At 36.5% G+C, this 18,478-nt stretch overlaps 1 protein-coding gene across 2 annotated transcripts; it reads right to left on the bottom strand.

Moving 5' to 3' along the window:
* Window positions 1-975: 975 nt before the first annotated feature.
* ppk29 (pickpocket 29) lies at window positions 976-6,600 on the bottom strand. Of its 2 annotated transcripts, XM_073992021.1 has the most exons (10): window positions 6,439-6,600; window positions 6,020-6,374; window positions 5,456-5,592; window positions 4,463-4,559; window positions 4,217-4,407; window positions 4,066-4,148; window positions 3,042-3,089; window positions 2,892-2,979; window positions 2,369-2,487; window positions 976-1,268 (listed from the first exon to the last, which is right to left on the bottom strand). In XM_073992021.1, exons 1-10 carry the CDS (start codon window positions 6,510-6,512, stop codon window positions 1,177-1,179), a joined length of 1,284 nt encoding a protein of 427 aa, XP_073848122.1. In that variant the 5' UTR covers window positions 6,513-6,600; the 3' UTR covers window positions 976-1,176. The 2 variants fall into 2 exon arrangements, with proteins under 2 accessions (XP_073848122.1, XP_073848123.1); XM_073992022.1 differs by lacking the exons at window positions 2,892-2,979; window positions 3,042-3,089; window positions 4,066-4,148.
* Between the last annotated feature and the right edge of the window lie 11,878 nt (window positions 6,601-18,478).

The raw sequence follows: 18,478 nt of genomic DNA, 5'->3' as shown, positions 1-18,478 counted from the left end.
TTTCGCGATATTTCACTTCCGCGACCATTCAGGGTCAAGACAGTAATTACAGTAGTATTGCAAACAATCTGTAAACAATACGTTCAAAAATATCATGGACTTCAGATTTAAAAAAAAATTGAAGGAGAACCTCCGGTCACTACACTTAGTCGTATTAAAATAGCTCACGACCGCGCTATCCCACTTGTTCAAGCTAGTGTTTATATCATTTTTGTGTCACGCTTACTAAAATTATGTATATTAATTGAAATAATACATTTTTGAAAACAGCTTACGACAGTTCTAATTAATTGAAATAATACATTTTTGAAAATTTTCGGATGACCGCGTTTTTCACTTCCGCGACGACCATTCAGGGTCAAGACTGTAATTGCCATAGCATTGCAAACAATTTGTAAACAATATATTAAAACGTATCCTGAATTTCGCGGTTTTGTTAAAAAAAATTGTGGGGAGGACCACCGGTCACTACACTTAGAGTGATAAAATAATAGATTACGACCTATTCTCAGACCTAAAAACTCCACATAAAAAATTTAATAAGATTTCCCAATCGATTTTTCGGGATTTCTATATAGTGACATCTCAAGTCATCGGGATTTTACTGTATTCCCAAAATATGGCGTTGACCGCGTTATCCCACATATTGAAGCCAGTGTTTTTAGCGGTTTTGTAGTCACGCTTACTAAAATTAGGTATATTATCTGAAATAATACATTTTTGAATAATTTGGGATGACCGCGATATTTCACTTCCGCGACGACCATTCAAAAAAAATATATAGCCTATTTTCACCACCGGTGTTCCCAGTACATTATCTGAAATTTTCAAGAAAATCTATTTAGCCGTTTTTGAGTCTATTCGGAACATACAAACAAACAAACATACAAACAAACAAACATACTAACATACACACATTGCCTTTTATATATTAGATTTTTTGTCATTCCTTTATACAGAAAAAAAACAAAGTGCTTTGTTGATTAGTAGTAGAATATTTATTGGAAAAGTGTTTAAATTAAGTATCAACATGAAATAATAATGTTTACTGCATTAACGTTAACAGAAGGGTGAAGTACGCCTATCGCCTCACTTGTTGAGTTGAAATTTTAAGATTTAAGTAAATATAAATTAAGCCATTTTAATAATATTTAAGCGATTATTATAAGATTCTTTTTAAACTTTTTTGCGCAACAATACATAAACAATTTCCAAAAAGTTAAGGGCAGATGCGCCAGCGAATAGACCAATAACTCCACCTACAGAAACTGAAAATAAAAGAATTGTTTGATTTTATGATTTTATTATCACAAAGTTTGAATTATATAGTGTATTTAGATTTACGAAAACCATTCGATTTCAAATGTCAATTTAAAAGTATGATTTATTTGACGTATATATGGTAACATAGGGCGGCTTCGCCACGGGTCGCCTTCGCCGATTTTCTTGAAAACTACAAGTGCTAAAAAAACAGCCGTTAAAGGGAATATTATGTGTGTTCGTTCGAATTTATGCCGTTTCAGGCAAAATACTGAAACGCTAAAATAAACCTAAAAATGTAAACTTTGACCACGATTTATTTAAAAATCCCTCCAGCGATTTTTTTCTTGTTTTTGGATTTTTACTTATCTATGAACATTGATGTTTCAGATTCCGCAAAACACTTCCCAGGTGTAAGCGGATTTTAGGGCATCGTACATGACAGTATATGTGTCAGTTAACTTACAATTTGTACAAATTGTTACCGGATGTTGTTCGTTTACTCTACAGTACAATGCAAAAGACCTTAGTTGATTACAAAAAGTTACTGGACTTGTACAAATTTGCACAAATTATTGAGTAAACGAACAGACCTATTGTGAGTTTAACGAAGTTGGTATTCGTGTCATAGATATAATTGCGCACACGCGGTTTGCGTTATCAGAGTATTTGCGAAAAAATTAATGGTAGGTATATTTTGTGATATCATAAATATGTTTTATACATTTAAAAGACAACTACTAAAGAATAAAATCCCACCAAACCGGGGTATTAGATGTACGAAATCCACTGGATTTCAAATCTATAGCATATACTCAAAGAAAGCCCAATGAATCAATGACGAGGATTTAAGGCCTGGGTACATAAGCTGCTTTGCCTGGTTGCCTTGCTTTCCTGCTTCATTTTTGATATAATAAAAAATAAAAGAATAGAGGCCGAGCAAATTTCGAATTGGGTTGCCCTTTACTTTTTTATTCTTTTATCAGAAGCAAGCAAGGCAACCAGGCGAGGCAGCTTACGTACGTAGGCCTTTATTTCACGTATACGCAATGGAATTAACATTTGGAATACATTGGATCTCATAAATTTAAATGTGCAATAAACTTACCCACTAAATCTAAATAGGTTTGTGTGACCACACGATTGTATCTCACAGATGGCAAATTAGTAATGCTAATTTCAATATACAACGTATCTGTAACATCTAAACTCTGAATTTGATTTGTTCTGAAAAAGGGACAGAATTAAAAACATATATATATAATATATAACTTAAAAAATTATAACATTATTTCTTAAACTCGGAGATATTGGCATTTCTTTTCTCTCGACAGAATAAGAATATGTCATTCTATGTTTAATAAACACCAGTGTAAACATGATTTTAAATTTGTTTCATTCCTTTTTTTTTTTTTAATGTTTGTTTATTTATGGCATATAATATATTCAACTACAAATAAACAAATAGTAATCTAAATTTTTATTACACACAGGTCCTTAGTCGAACATCTCAAGTGTATTACTTAGTAAATAGGTGAACTCTTTTCAAGAATTTATAAACATTTATACAGTAGTATGTATTACAAAAATAATCAATTACAATGAAAAAATTTGTTTCATTCCATACCTACCCAACTAAAGTTATTTGCTGCTCTACACATGAAGGATAGCAGGCATTCTTAGATACCACAAATTCCTTGACTTGTGCTGTGATCTGAGCTAAAAGATAGAGAATCCTGTTTATAAAAATACATATCTAAATTATATTATGAAATATTTACCATCTGATATGCATCTTAAACCTTTTGTATCGCAATAGAATGGTTTATCTTCAAACGTAAAAATAAGATTAAATATATATTTAGTTTGTAGTAAGTCGCTCTTTGCCTATTTCATTTTAAGTCAAATAAATCAAGATAGTTAAACTTATCTTGGCAATAAGCTCGAGTATAAACGTAGAATTACATTAGCACTGTGGTCAACTCACTTTAAACTTGCACCAACAACAAGTATTTGTATATGTATGTGATTTATTTAACCGATATTCTTTGGAATTAACAACAGCTTTGTTCCTTTACTTTTTTTAATGGTAAGAGTGGTAAAAGAGAAAAGTGTCAAAATTGCTCTCTCATGAACATGTTTACCAGAAAAGTAAAGGAACGTAAAAATGGTAGATCTGGCAGCAATGTCAAAAAGAAACATAAAAAATCAATTTTCTTCGTTTATTTCACAGTTTTTAATTTAGGTTTGTCAGCGTTCGACTTTTTCTTCTGTTTTTCGTCCATTTTTTCCTTCATTGTGAAATAATCATCAAACAAAAGTCGAAAAATTAGTTCTGCCATTTTTTACCTGCAGAAATTTGTCTGGTAGCCTGTGGTAGATGCTCTCTCTCCCCTCTCACTCTTTTAAAAATTGCTACCAGTTTTACCACTTTTTGGGGTTAAGGAACGCTTTGCAGGTTAAAAATGGTAACAAATGCTAAAAATGGTAACCTCAGGTAAGTAAAGAAACACAGCTCTTATTATTCCACATGGTGGCGTAAAGCGACCAGCTGATTGCTCTCAATCTGTACATTTTTTGTTATTGAGAATCGTTCGTATGAAAACGTAAACAAACATTTTGACATTCGGCCAAAATAGAGTTATTCTTGTGCTATTTACGTTATGTGATAAATAGATCTTGCTTTAGAGGTAGCTCAACAGGTCTTCTCAAGATAAAGGAATTTTGAGCGACGTTTTAGTGTAAATATTTACATATGTATGTATATTAAAATCATTTCATCATGTCTTTCTTATTACAACTTACATTTCTCTGGTGATGTAAAATGTGTACAATTACATTGATCTAGTTCAAATTTGATGCGTAAATATGACATGCATGTTGAGAAACTTAGTATAGAATACATATAGAATAAAATAATTATATAATATGTACAACAACAAAGCTATTAACTTACCTATAGTGCCAAGGTGAACCCGGATCTTTTTCATTTGGAAATTTACAAGATCTTTGCTGTAATGCTTCTTCTTTGACATCGGGATTATTGTCATATTCCTCAACATTAAACCGGTATATTGTGGGGTCGGAAAAGGCATCATAAGTTATGGAATTGAAATAAGGCAAATCATCAGGACTGTGTACGTACATCTAGGCGAAATTACAGGTTTTATAATTTCAACAATGATTAGTGAGTGAGATTTACCTCATATTTCCATATAAAACCTCCTCTCAGGTGGACTTTTAAACTCTTCTCTCTATTCGATATGTCAAATTTCAAGGGTAAATTGTCAAATGATTTGCTGTCATGGTACAAGACAAAAAAAAATTATGTTAATGTGATTATGTATCTCCTCTTAAAGGAGCCAACCCAAATCGATCCGTTGAGTATGACGTTAACCGTTAAACTAGCAGCCACATGAAAACTTTAAAAGAAAACTTGGCATTACTCAAACTTTATCCATTTGTCATGTAGTCGTTGCATGATGAAATTATAAGGTGGCGTAAAACGGCCAGCTGATTGGTTTCAATCTGTCAAATATTTTGTTATTGTGAATAAATTGTATGAAAACGTAAACAAACATTTTGACATATTGAAGAATTTTCGGCCAAAATAGAGTTGTTGTTGTGCTAATTACGTGACCTGTTGAATAGATCTTGAGTCGTTGTTTTAACGCATACAATGGCGTCTGCATTAGAGATTGTTACCATGTTATAACACGTTTAGATTTACAAAGTCCACTCGATTTCAACTGTCAATTCCTTTGCGTATACGTCAAATGAAAACTCATCTGAAATCCACTGAATTTCATTTGACCTTTAAACAATGGAATTGACAGTTTAAATCGAGTGGATTTCGTAAATCTAAACGTACTATTAACCTTCCTTATGTCTGTGATTAGACACACAAATTTCTCGGAAAAGTAAATTGAGTTTTTTGAATTTACTTTCCCGAGAAATTTGTGTGTGTAAACACGGACTATGAGAATTTATTTAACGTTTGCGCAACGGTATTGACATTTGAGAGTGCACATCACACTCAACGCATCGATTGTTGTTCGCCCCTAAGTTGCATTTACACGCATTTTATTAAAACGCATCATTTAAGTTGTCAATTCCATTGAATATCTGACAAATAAATGACACATTTGCTCAAAACAAGTGTTTTAGTTGCCAGTATAACTAATTTTCTACTTACTAATCCAATATATTATTGGCTAAATAACAATAACCCATTTCCAGCTGATGAAATTTAAAAATATCTTCACAATTTTCCACAACTTTACCCAAATATGAAACATTGGCCATAAAAAATTGACAGCTTGATGGTAATATCTAAAAAGAAGAAAAGTGTTTACATTATCACCTAAATTAAAATCTGTAATAGTAGGTTTAGATTTACGAAACCCATTGGATTTCAAATGTCAACTCAAAAGCGTATATGTAACTTAAAATCCACTTGATTTGCGACGAGGCTTTATTTGAGGTATACGCTTTGGAATTGGCATTTGAAATCGAGTGAATTTCGTTAATCTAATGCTCTGTTCCAGAACCTGCAAGAAGCTACTATTTTTTACTACGATAACATTTTTTCCTTTATGTTATCGGAAAAAATAGTAAAAATTAGTAGAGTCTTGCAGTACTGGAACAGACCATAAATCAGAGATGAACAAGGAGAGTACGTACATTTAATTTAAATTACGATTCTTCAAGCAAATTCTCTCCTCGTGTTCATCTCTGATCTATATGTACTATTACTAACCTCTCTTCTCAATCGGAGTATATCAACACCACATGTCGAATTCAAACCATCACAATAATCCTCCTTGAAGTGAAAATTATTCGGATTTGTAAACATATAATCGTGTAAATTTTTCACATAAATTGCCCGGGAAACTTTATGGGGAATATTTTCAGCTGCCACAAAATCGTTAACACGTCCGCTCGAACGATTTTTCGTTAGACAAAACGATACCGCCGGAAATGTATTATTCCATTGTAGATAAGTTGTTTCAATGCCAATACTTATGGAATCGGAAAAATAACGTTTGATGGTTAGGACGAAAATCGATAGAATATTCCATGCGGATATGCTGATTATTATCGCCCAAAATACTCTGTGTGGAATTTTTTTTCTTAAAGGAAGTGCATTTTGCATGTGAAATATTAGTTTTGTCTTACCTATAATACAAACTTTCCTGGCGAAACCATTTGTAGAATTTTTGAAAAATCCGCATACAAATATTATCGCTCATATTGCTTTGACGTGGAACAAGGTATTAATTTCACATCCCAGCTTATTATGATAAATTGTGTTGTGTTGAAAACAATCAAATCAACAATGGTCAAACACATTAGATATGCATGTATGGAATGTGGATACGTACAGAGATGGGCAAATAAATAGCTGGTTATTTATAATGAAGTGAGAAAGGTTTTAATTAGAAAGTTATAGTAATAGTAAGTTTACATTTATGAAATCCACTCGATTTCAACTGTAAATCCCATTGCTTAAACGTCAAATGAAATCCAAGAAGGTTAACCCTGCAAAAGGATATAATATAAACATGGCCTAATGCAAACGGCGTTTATACTGCGAAAGTAAGGGTCAGAAAGGGTCTATAGAGGCACCCTGTCATTCAGAAAGGGTCTATAGAAGCACCCTGTCATTCAGAAAGGGTCTATAGAAGCACCCTTTCATTCAGAAAGGGTCTATAGAAGCACCCTTTCATTGAGAAAGGGTCTATAGAATCACCCTTTCATTGAGAAAGGGTCTATAGAAGCACCCTTTCATTCAGAAAGGGTCTATAGAAGCACCCTTTCATTCAGAAAGGGTCTATAGAAGCACCCTTTCATTCATAAAGGGTCTAAAGAAGCATCCTTTCATTCAGAAAGAGTCTATAGAAGCACCCTTTCATTCAGAAAGGGTCTATAGAAGCACCCTTTCATTCAGAAAGGGTCTATAGAAGCACCCTTTCATTCAGAAAGGGTCTATAGAAGCACCCTTTCATTCAGAAAGGGTCTATAGAAGCACCCTTTCATTCAGAAAGGGTCTATAGAAGCACCCTTTCATTCAGAAAGGGTCTATAGAAGCACCCTTTCATTCAGAAAGGGTCTATAGAAGCACCCTTTCATTCAGAAAGGGTCTATAGAAGCACCCTTTCATTTAGAAAGGGTCTATAGAAGCACCCTTTCATTGAGAAAGGGTCTATAGAAGCACCCTTTCATTCAGAAAGGGTCTATAGAAGCACCCTTTTATTCAGAAAGGGTCTACAGAAGCACCCTTTCATTCAGAAAGGGTCTAAAGAAGCATCCTTTCATTCAGAAAGAGTCTATAGAAGCACCCTTTCATTCAGAAAGAGTCTAAAGAAGCATCCTTTCATTCAGAAAGGGTCTATAGAAGCACCCTTTCATTCAGAAAGGGTCTATAGAAGCACCCTTTCATTCAGAAAGGGTCCATAGAAGCACCCTTTCATTCAGAAAGGGTCTAAAGAAGCATCCTTTCATTCAGAAAGAGTCTATAGAAGCACCCTTTCATTGAGAAAGGGTCTATAGAAGCACCCTTTCATTGAGAAAGGGTCTATAGAAGCACCCTTTCATTGAGAAAGGGTCTATAGAAGCACCCTTTCATTGAGAAAGGGTCTATAGAAGCACCCTTTCATTGAGAAAAGGTCTATAGAAGCACCCTTTCATTGAGAAAGGGTCTATAGAAGCACCCTTTCATTGAGAAAAGGTCTATAGAAGCACCCTTTCATTGAGAAAGGGTCTATAGAAGCACCCTTTCATTGAGAAAGGGTCTATAGAAGCACCCTTTCATTCAGAAAGGGTCTATAGAAGCACCCTTTCATTCAGAAAGGGTCTATAGAAGTAACCTTTCATTCAGAAAGGTTCTAAAAAAGCATCCTTTCATTCAGAAAGAGTCTATAGAAGCACCCTTTCATTCAGAAAGAGTCTAAAGAAACATCCTTTCATTTAGAAAAGGTCTATAGAAGCACCCTTTCATTCAGAAAGGGTCTATAGAAGCACCCTTTCATTGAGAAAGGGTCTATAGAAGCACCCTTTCATTGAGAAAGGGTCTATAGAAGCACCCTTTCATTCAGAAAGGGTCTATAGAAGCACCCTTTCATTGAGAAAGGGTCTTTAGAAGCACCCTTTCATTCAGAAAGGGTCTATAGAAGCACTCTTTCATTCAGAAAGGGTCTAAAGAAGCACCCTTTCATTCAGAAAGGGTCTATAGAAGCACCCTTTCATTCAGAAAGGGGTCTATAGAAGCACCCTTTCATTCAGAAAGGGTCTAAAGAAGCATCCTTTCATTCAGAAAGGGTCTATAGAAGCACCCTTTCATTCAGAAAGGGTCTATAGAAGCACCCTTTCATTCAGAAAGGGTCTATAGAAGCACCCTTTCATTCAGAAAGGGTCTATAGAAGCACCCTTTCATTCAGAAAGGGTCTATAGAAGCACCCTTTCATTCAGAAAGGGTCTATAGAAGCACCCTTTCATTCAGAAAGGGTCTATAGAAGCACCCTTTCATTCAGAAAGGGTCTATAGAAGCACCCTTTCATTCAGAAAGGGTCTATAGAAGCACCCTTTCATTCAGAAAGGGTCTATAGAAGCACCCTTTCATTCAGAAAGGGTCTATAGAAGCACCCTTTCATTCAGAAAGGGTCTATAGAAGCACCCTTTCATTCAGAAAGGGTCTATAGAAGCACCCTTTCATTCAGAAAGGGTCTATAGAAGCACCCTTTCATTCAGAAAGGGTCTATAGAAGCACCCTTTCATTCAGAAAGGGTCTATAGAAGCTCCCTTTCATTCAGAAAGGGTCTATAGAAGCACCCTTTCATTCAGAAAATTTCTATAGAAGCACCCTTTCATTCAGAAAGGGTCTATAGAAGCACCCTTTCATTCAGAAAGGGTCAACAGAAGCACCCTTTTATTCAGAAAGGATCTATAGACGCACCCTTTTATTCAGAAAGGATCTATAGACGCACCCTTTTATTCAGAAAGGATCTATAGACGCACCCTTTCATTCAGAAAGGGTCAATAAAAGCACCCTTTTATTCAGAAAGGGTCAATAGAAGCACCCTTTTATTCAGAAAGGGTCTATAGAAGCACCCTTTCATTCAGAAAGGGTCTATAGAAGCACCCTTTCATTCAGAAAGGGTCTATAGAAGCACCCTTTCATTCAGAAAGGGTCAACAGAAGCACCCTTTTATTCAGAAAGGGTCTACAGACGCACCCTTTCATTCAGAAAGGGTCAATAGAAGCACCCTTTTATTCAGAAAGGGTCAATAGAAGCACCCTTTTATTCAGAAAGGGTCTATAGAAGCACCCTTTCATTCAGAAAGGGTCTATAGAAGCACCCTTTCATTCAGAAAGGATCTTTAGAAGCACCCTTTCATTCAGAAAGGGTCTACAGAAGCACCCTTTCATTCAGAAAGGGTCTATAGAAGCACCCTTTCATTCAGAAAGGGTCTATAGAAGCACCCTTTCATTCAGAAAGGGTCTATAGAATCACCCTTTCATTGAGAAAGGGTCTATAGAAGCACCCTTTCATTCAGAAAGGGTCTATAGAATCACCCTTTCATTGAGAAAGGGTCTACAGAAGCACCCTTTCATTCAGAAAGGGTCTATAGAAGCACCCTTTCATTCAGAAAGGGTCTATAGAAGCACCCTTTCATTCAGAAAGGGTCTATAGAAGCACCCTTTCATTCAGAAGGGGTCTATAGATGCACCCTTTCATTCAGAAAGGGTCTATAGAAGCACCCTTTCATTCAGAAAAGGTCTATAGAAGCACCCTTTCATTCAGAAAGGGTCTATAGAAGCACCCTTTCATTCAGAAAGGGTCTATAGAAGCACCCTTTCATTCAGAAAGGGTCTATAGAAGCACCCTTTCATTCAGAAAGGGTCTATAGAAGCACCCTTTCATTCAGAAAGGGTCCACAGAAGCCCCCTTTCATTCAGAAAGGGTCTACCTATAGAAGCACCCTTTCATTCAGAAAGGGTCTATAGGAGCACCCTTTCATTCAGAAAGGGTCTATAGAAGCACCCTTTCATTCAGAAAGGGTCTATAGAAGCACCCTTTCATTCAGAAGGGGTCTATAGATGCACCCTTTCATTCAGAAAGGGTCTATAGAAGCACCCTTTCATTCAGAAAAGGTCTATAGAAGCACCCTTTCATTCAGAAAGGGTCTATAGAAGCACCCTTTCATTCAGAAAGGGTCTATAGAAGCACCCTTTCATTCAGAAAGGGTCTATAGAAGCACCCTTTCATTCAGAAAGGGTCTATAGAAGCACCCTTTCATTCAGAAAGGGTCTATAGAAGCACCCTTTCATTCTGAAAGGGTCTATAGAAGCACCCTTTCATTCAGAAAGGGTCTATAGAAGCACCCTTTCATTCAGAAAGGGTCTATAGAAGCACCCTTTTATTCAGAAAGGGGCCATAGAAGCACCCTTTTATTCAGAAAGTGTCCATAGAAGCACCCCTTGATTCAGAAAGGGTCTATAGAAGCACCCTTTTATTCAGAAAGTGTCCATAGAAGCACCCCTTGATTCAGAAAGGGTCTATAGAAGCACCCTTTCATTCAGAAAGGGTCTATAGAAGCACCCTTTCATTAAGAAAAGGTCTATAGAAGCACCCTTTCATTCAGAAAGGGTCTATAGAAGCACCCTTTCATTCAGAAAGGGTCTATAGAAGCACCCTTCATTCAGAAAGGGTCTATAGAAGCACCCTTTCATTCAGAAAGGGTCTATAGAAGCACCCTTTCATTCAGAAAGGGTCTATAGAAGCACCCTTTCATTCAGAAAGGGTCTATAGAAGCACCCTTTCATTCAGAAAGGGTCTATAGAAGCACCCTTTCATTCAGAAAGGGTCTATAGAAGCACCCTTTCATTCAGAAAGGGTCTATAGAAGCACCCTTTCATTCAGAAAGGGTCTATAGAAGCACCCTTTCATTCAGAAAGGGTCTATAGAAGCACCCTTTCATTCAGAAGGGGTCTATAGATGCACCCTTTCATTCAGAAAGGGTCTATAGATGCACCCTTTCATTCAGAAAGGGTCTATAGAAGCACCCTTTCATTCAGAAAGGTTCTATAGAAGCACCCTTTCATTCAGAATGGGTCTATAGATGCACCCTTTCATTCAGAAAGGGTCTATAGAAGCACCCTTTCATTCAGAAAGGGTCTATAGAAGCACTCTTTCATTCAGAAAGGGTCTATAGAAGCACCCTTTCATTCAGAAAGGGTCTATAGAAGCACCCTTTCATTCAGAAAGGGTCCACAGAAGCCCCCTTTCATTCAGAAAGGGTCTATAAAAGCACCCTTTCATTCAGAAAGGGTCTATAGGAGCACCCTTTCATTCAGAAAGGGTCTATAGAAGCACCCTTTCATTCAGAAAGGGTCTATAGAAGCACCCTTTCATTCAGAAGGGGTCTATAGATGCACCCTTTCATTCAGAAAGGGTCTATAGAAGCACCCTTTCATTCAGAAAAGGTCTATAGAAGCACCCTTTCATTCAGAAAGGGTCTATAGAAGCACCCTTTCATTCAGAAAGGGTCTATAGAAGCACCCTTTCATTCAGAAAGGGTCTATAGAAGCACCCTTTCATTCAGAAAGGGTCTATAGAAGCACCCTTTCATTCAGAAAGGGTCTATAGAAGCACCCTTTCATTCAGAAAGGGTCTATAGGAGCACCCTTTCATTCAGAAAGGGTCTATAGAAGCACTCTTTCATTCAGAAAGGGTCTATAGAAGCACCCTTTCATTCAGAAAGGGTCTATAGAAGCACTCTTTCATTCAGAAAGGGTCTATAGAAGCACCCTTTCATTCAGAAAGGGTCTATAGAAGCACCCTTTCATTCAGAAAGGGTCTATAGAAGCACCCTTTCATTCAGAAATTGTCCAGAAGCAGCCTTTCTTTCAGAAATTGTCTATAGAAGCAGCCTTTCTTTCAGAAATTGTCTATAGAAGCACCCTTTCTTTCAGAAATTGTTTATAGAAGCACCCTTTCATTCAGAAAGGGTCTATAGGAGCACCCTTTCATTCAGAAAGGGTCTATAGAAGCACCCTTTCATTCAGAAAGGGTCTATAGAAGCACCCTTTCATTCAGAAGGGGTCTATAGATGCACCCTTTCATTCAGAAAGGGTCTATAGAAGCACCCTTTCATTCAGAAAAGGTCTATAGAAGCACCCTTTCATTCAGAAAGGGTCTATAGAAGCACCCTTTCATTCAGAAAGGGTCTATAGAAGCACCCTTTCATTCAGAAAGGGTCTATAGGAGCACCCTTTCATTCAGAAAGGGTCTATAGAAGCACTCTTTCATTCAGAAAGGGTCTATAGAAGCACCCTTTCATTCAGAAAGGGTCTATAGAAGCACCCTTTCATTCAGAAAGGGTCTATAGAAGCACCCTTTCATTCAGAAAGGGTCTATAGAAGCACCCTTTCATTCAGAAAGGGTCTATTGAAGCACCCTTTCATTCAGAAAGGGTCTATAGAAGCACCCTTTCATTCAGAAATTGTCCAGAAGCACCCTTTCTTTCAGAAATTGTCTATAGAAGCAGCCTTTCTTTCAGAAATTGTCTATAGAAGCAGCCTTTCTTTCAGAAATTGTCTATAGAAGCACCCGTTCTTTCAGAAATTGTTTATAGAAGCACCCTTTCATTCAGAAAGGATCTATAGAAGCACCCTTTCATTCAGAAAGGATCTATAGAAGCACCCTTTCATTCAGAAAGGGTCTATAGTAGCACCCTTTCGTTCAGAAAGGGTTTATAGAAGCACCCTTTCATTCCGAAAGGGTCTATAGAAGCCCCCTTTCATTCAGAAAAAGTCCATAGAAGCACCCTTTCATTCAGAAAGGGTCCATAGAAGCACCCTTTCACTCAGAATGGGTCTATAGAAGCACCTTTTCACTCAGAATGGGTCTATAGAAGCACCTTTTCATTCAGAAAGGGTCTATAGAAGCACCCCTTGATTCAGAAAGGGTCTATAGAATCACCCTTTCATTCAGAAAGGGTCTATAGAAGCACCCTTTCATTCAGAAAGGGTCTATAGAATCGCACCCTTTCATTCAGAAAGGGTCTATAGAAGCACCCTTTCATTCAGAAAGGGTCTATAGAATCGCACCCTTTCATTCAGAAAGGGTCTATAGAATCGCACCCTTTCATTCAGAAAGGGTCTATAGAATCGCACCCTTTCATTCAGAAAGGGTCTATAGAATCACCCTTTCATTCAGAAAGGGTCTATAGAATCACCCTTTCATTCAGAAAGGGTCTATAGAAGCACCCTTTCATTCAGAAAGGGTCTTTAGAAGCACCTTTCATTCAGAAAGGGCCTATAGAAGCACCCTTTCATTCAGAAAGGGTCTATAGAAGCACCCTTTCATTCAGAAGGGGTCTATAGAAGCACCCTTTCATTCAGAAAGGGTCTTTAGAAGCACACTTTCTTTCAGAAAGGGTCTACAGAAGCACCATTTCTTTCAGAAAGTGTCTATAGAAGCACCCTTTCTTTCAATAAGGGTCTACATAAGCACGACATTTCCACTTACAATTATTAACATGATAAAAATCACCTAGAGCGACCTTCTTTTTGCTCTGTTCCAGAAACTGCAAGAATCTACTAATTTTTACTACGATAACAAGTTTCCCTTTATGTTATCGAAGAAAATAGTAAAAATTAGTAGATTCTTGCAGTTCTGGAACAGACCAGTTGTTTATGTATCTTAAGTCCAATTTACATATTCTTAATTAATATCGTTTTACGAAATCCTAGAATCAAATGAAGTGTATTTACATCTGTTTTTTGCGTCATTTGCTTACGCACACAATCGCACATACACACTTATACAATAACACAAACACACGCACACAATATATTTATTCAGAGAAATAGGAATTTCACAACACAAATGTGTATCAAATAACTTAAATTAATTCTAAAAACAAAAAACATAATTTTGCAAGTTTTTTAAACATTTATTTTCACTTTTGTCAGCGTTTGAGTATTTTTGTTTTTCTACAACACACACAAACAAACAAAGGCATCTTAAAACAGTTGCATTTTTTGGTAGTTTATGACAAAAAAACTGGGCTGCTTATAATAGTATGGTGTTTTCGTGCGTTGTTTAGAATAAATGACGCAGCTATCGTCATTTATTTTTGTATGGTAAATGACGCAAAATGTTGCCTGTTTTAGCAAATAAATGACGAAACAGCTATAAATGACGAAAAAGATGTAAATTGGACATAAGCCTTTTTTCTAATACACCGTTTACATGCACCTAAACAAACATATGTAATCTTCAAATTTTGACTGAAATTAACTTCTTATACATGTTCCACTTAAAATTAGGTCGATTACTTAATAAATAATTAGAGATGAGCAACCTTTACCCATGACCTGCATGACTTGCATAAAATCGAGCCACAATTACCAAACAAAACGATGACTAATCGCCAATCGCTTTACATGAGATGATTCCACAGATCATTGACCACCCTAAAGTTCAACTAAATTCTCTCATTTCTTTGATTCTTTTCAAATGTTGCTAATTATATTTCCACATGTGTTGAATGTTTCGGATCTGTTCCGAAATAATTATTTATCAACACGAGTGACTGTGATATCATTTAAATCGCTGAATATAAAACACGAAATATGATTCCTTTTTTTTTAGAAAAAAAAACTATTAATACACTGTCCAAAAAACTGTTTGACCATTGTTTGACACTTAATTTATGAGCTTGTCTTCTTTTTATGCTAATATCGGGATTATTGTATTTTATTGTATCCAAAAATGCAACAATATAACAACTTTCTTGCTTTCTTTTATTATTAGCACCCCTGCCTGAAATGTTGGAAGAGGAAATAACTAATTGTCGTTCATGGTTCTGTTTCTGTTTTCCTTTTCACTTTGGTGCTGGGTGCTTCATATTTGCTCATATTTTGCCGAATTTGAATGGCAATTCAAATAAGAAAGTCCATATCTCCTGGCTTAATACTCTCCCCTGTGGCACAATACTCTCACTACCCGCCCGCCACCCCTATATTGTGCGATGGTGACATTTGTCGGTGATATGTATTCTATTGTATTGTCATTTATATATTTTGCTGCTACAATGCATCTTGAAATGATTGGTGAATTGTATAGACAGTCAGTCTGTCTGACGGAAGGTTAGACTTTAAGAAATATTCTCATTTAGATTTTAAGTAACTTAACTCACACACACAGACACACTATGGTGCTAAACCTAAGATGTGTTATTGGAGGCTTATTAAGAGTGTGTTGTATACTCTGTGTGGCACTGGCTCACATTAAATGTTGCTGAACTGTGAACTGACCGACCGCCCCATCCCAAAACAGACTGACACACAGAGGCACAAAAATAGATCGCGTATTATCTGCACATCTGCAACAAAAGCACGTCTTTAATTGAATAATAATAACAACAAATAACCGTAGAGTAGCCAGCGAAGCAGCCAGTAAGTCAGTCCATAGAACTGACAATATGTCACAAATGAAATGCGCAGGCGAATGGACAGAACCAAATGATTGAATGGACGAAAAATATACTTTAGATACAGAGAGTATCAAAATAAGTTAAATTCATTGCAGGGTCTATAAAGGCATGCTTTCTTTCAGAAAGGGTCTATAAAAGGACCCTTTCATTCAAAAAAGGGTCTAAGAAGTCTATAGAAGCAATATTTCTTTCAGAAAAGGTCTACAGAATCAACCTTTTTTTCAGAAAAGGTCTACAGAAGCAACCTTTCTTTCAGAAAGGATCTATAGAGAAGCACCCTTACTCTCAAAAAGGGTATATAAATACACCCTTTCTTTCAGAAAGGGTCTATAGAAACAACCATTCTTTCAGAAAGGGTCTATAGAGAAAGATTCTAAATATGCGCCCTTTCTTTCAGTAAGGGCCTATCTTTCAAAAAAGTCTATATGAGAAAGTGTCTATAGAAGCACCATTTATATGAGAAACGGTCTATAGAAGCAAGCTTTATATGAGAAACGGTCTATAGAAACAACCTTTATATGAGAAAGGGTCACCCATTATATGAGAAGGGGTCTATAAAAGCACCCTTTATATGAGAAAGGGTCTGTAGAAGCATCCTTTATGTGAGATAGGGTCATTAGAAGCACCCTTTATTTGAAAAAGGGTCTTTAGAATCAACTTTTATATGAAAAAGAGTCTATAGAAACACCCTTTATATGAGAAAGAGTCTATAGAAACACCCTTTATATGAGAAAGAGTCTATAGAAGCACCCTTTATATGAGAAAGGGTCTATAGGAGCACCCTTTATATGAGAAAGGGTCTTTAGAAGCACCCTTTATTTGAAAAAGGGTCTTTAGAATCACCCTTTATATGAGAAAGAGTCTATAGAAGCACCCTTTATATGAGAAAGAGTCTATAGAAGCACCCTTTATATGAGAAAGGGTCTATAGAAGCACCCTTTATATGAGAAAGAGTCTTTATATGAGAAAGGGTCTATAGGAGTATCCTTTATATGAGAAAGGGTCTATAGACGCACCCTTTATATGAGAAAGGGTTTATAGAAACACCCTTTATACGAGAAAGGGTCTATAGAAGCACCCTGTATATAAGAAAGGGTCTATAGAAGCACCCCTTATATGAAAAAGGGTCTACAGAAGCACTTTTTATATGAGAAAAGGTCAATAGAAGCACCCTTTATATGAGAAAGGGTCTATAAAAGCACCCTTTATATGAAAAAGGGTCTATAGAAGCACCATTTATATAAGAAAGGGTCTATAGAAGCACCATTTATATGAGAAAGGGTCTATGGAAGCAGCCTTTAGATGAGAAAGGGTCTATGGAAGCAGCCTTTAGATGAGAAAGGGCCTACAGAAGCACCTTTTATATGAGAAAGGGTCTATAGAAGCACCCTTTATATGAAAAAGGGTCTATAGAAGCACCCTTTATATGAAAAAGGGTCTATAGAAGCATCCTATATATGAGAAAGGGTCTTTAGAAGCACCCTTTATATGAGAAAGGGCCTTTAGAAGCACCCTTTGTATGAGAAAAGGTCTTTAGAAGCACCCTTCATATTAGAAAGGGTCTATAGAAGCACCCTTTATATGAGATAGGGTCTTTAGAAGCACCCTTTATATGAGAAAGGGTCTTTAGAAGCACCCTTTATATGAGAAAGGGTTTTTAGAAGCACCCTTTATATGAAAAAGGGTCTATAGAAGCACCCTTTATATGAGAAAGGGTCTACAGAAGCACCCTTTATATGAGAAAGGATCTTTAGAAGCACCCTTTATATGAGAAAGGGTTTTTAGAAGCACCCTTTATATGAGAAAGGGTCTATAGAAGCACCCTTTATATGAGAAAGGGTCTACAGAAGCACCCTTTATATGAGAAAGGGTCTGCAGAAGCACCCTTTATATGAGAAAGGGTCTACAGAAGCACCCTTTATATGAGAAAGGGTCTTTAGAAGCACCGTTTATATGAGAAAGGGTCTGTAGAAGCACTCTTTATATGAGAAAGGGCCTTTAGAAGCACCCTTTATATGAGAAAGGGTCTGTAGAAGCACCCTTTATATGAGAGAGGGTCTTTAGAAGCACTCTTTATATGAGAAAGGGTCTGTAGAAGCACCCTTTATATGAGAAAGGGTCTGCAGAAGCACCCTTTATATGAGAAAGGGTCTGTAGAAGCACCCTTTATATGAGAAAGGGTCTACAGAAGCACCCTTTATATGAGAAAGGGTCTTTAGAAGCACCCTTTATATGAGAAAGGGTCTTTAGAAGCACCCTATATATGAGAAAAGGTCTTTAGTAGCACCCTTTATATGAGAAAGGGTCTATAGAAGCACCCTTTATATGAGAAAGGGTCTTTAGAAACACCCTTTATATGAGAAAGGGTCTTTAGAAGCACCCTTTATATGAGAAAGGGTTTTTAGAAGCACCCTTTATATGAGAAAGGGTTTTAAGAAGCACCCTTTATATTTTAAAGGGTCTATAGAAGTACCCTTTATATGAGAAAGGGTCTACAGAAGCACCCTTTATATGAGAAAGGTCTATAGAAGCACCCTTTATATGAGAAAGGGTCTATAGAAGCACCCTATATATGAGAAAGGGTCTATAGAAGCAACCTTTATATGAGAAAGGGTCTATAGAAGCAACCTTTATATGAGAAAGGGTCTAAAGAAGCACCCTTTATATGAGAAAGGGTCTTTAGAAGCATCCTTTATATGAGAAAGGGTCTATAG

Source organism: Musca autumnalis, unplaced genomic scaffold, assembly GCF_047663935.1.
Source record: "Musca autumnalis isolate F117 unplaced genomic scaffold, ASM4766393v1 scaffold_5, whole genome shotgun sequence".
Taxonomy (NCBI): Eukaryota; Metazoa; Arthropoda; class Insecta; order Diptera; family Muscidae; genus Musca; species Musca autumnalis.
The sequence above is the reverse complement of the archived record's forward strand: the minus strand, read 5'-3'. Positions and strand labels throughout refer to the sequence as shown.

Excerpts from the sequence above, each read along its gene's own strand:
- ppk29 (XM_073992021.1), bottom strand. The coding sequence starts at position 6,512 with ATGAGCGATAATATTTGTATGCGGATTTTTCAAAAATTCTACAAATGG. Across the intron at positions 4,149-4,216 it reads GGTTCACCTTGGCACTATAG|TTTCTCAACATGCATGTCAT; the intron begins GTAAGTTAATAG and ends TTCTATACTAAG. Across the intron at positions 3,090-4,065 it reads TTTTACATCACCAGAGAAAT|ATAAACCATTCTATTGCGAT; the intron begins GTAAGTTGTAAT and ends TTACGTTTGAAG.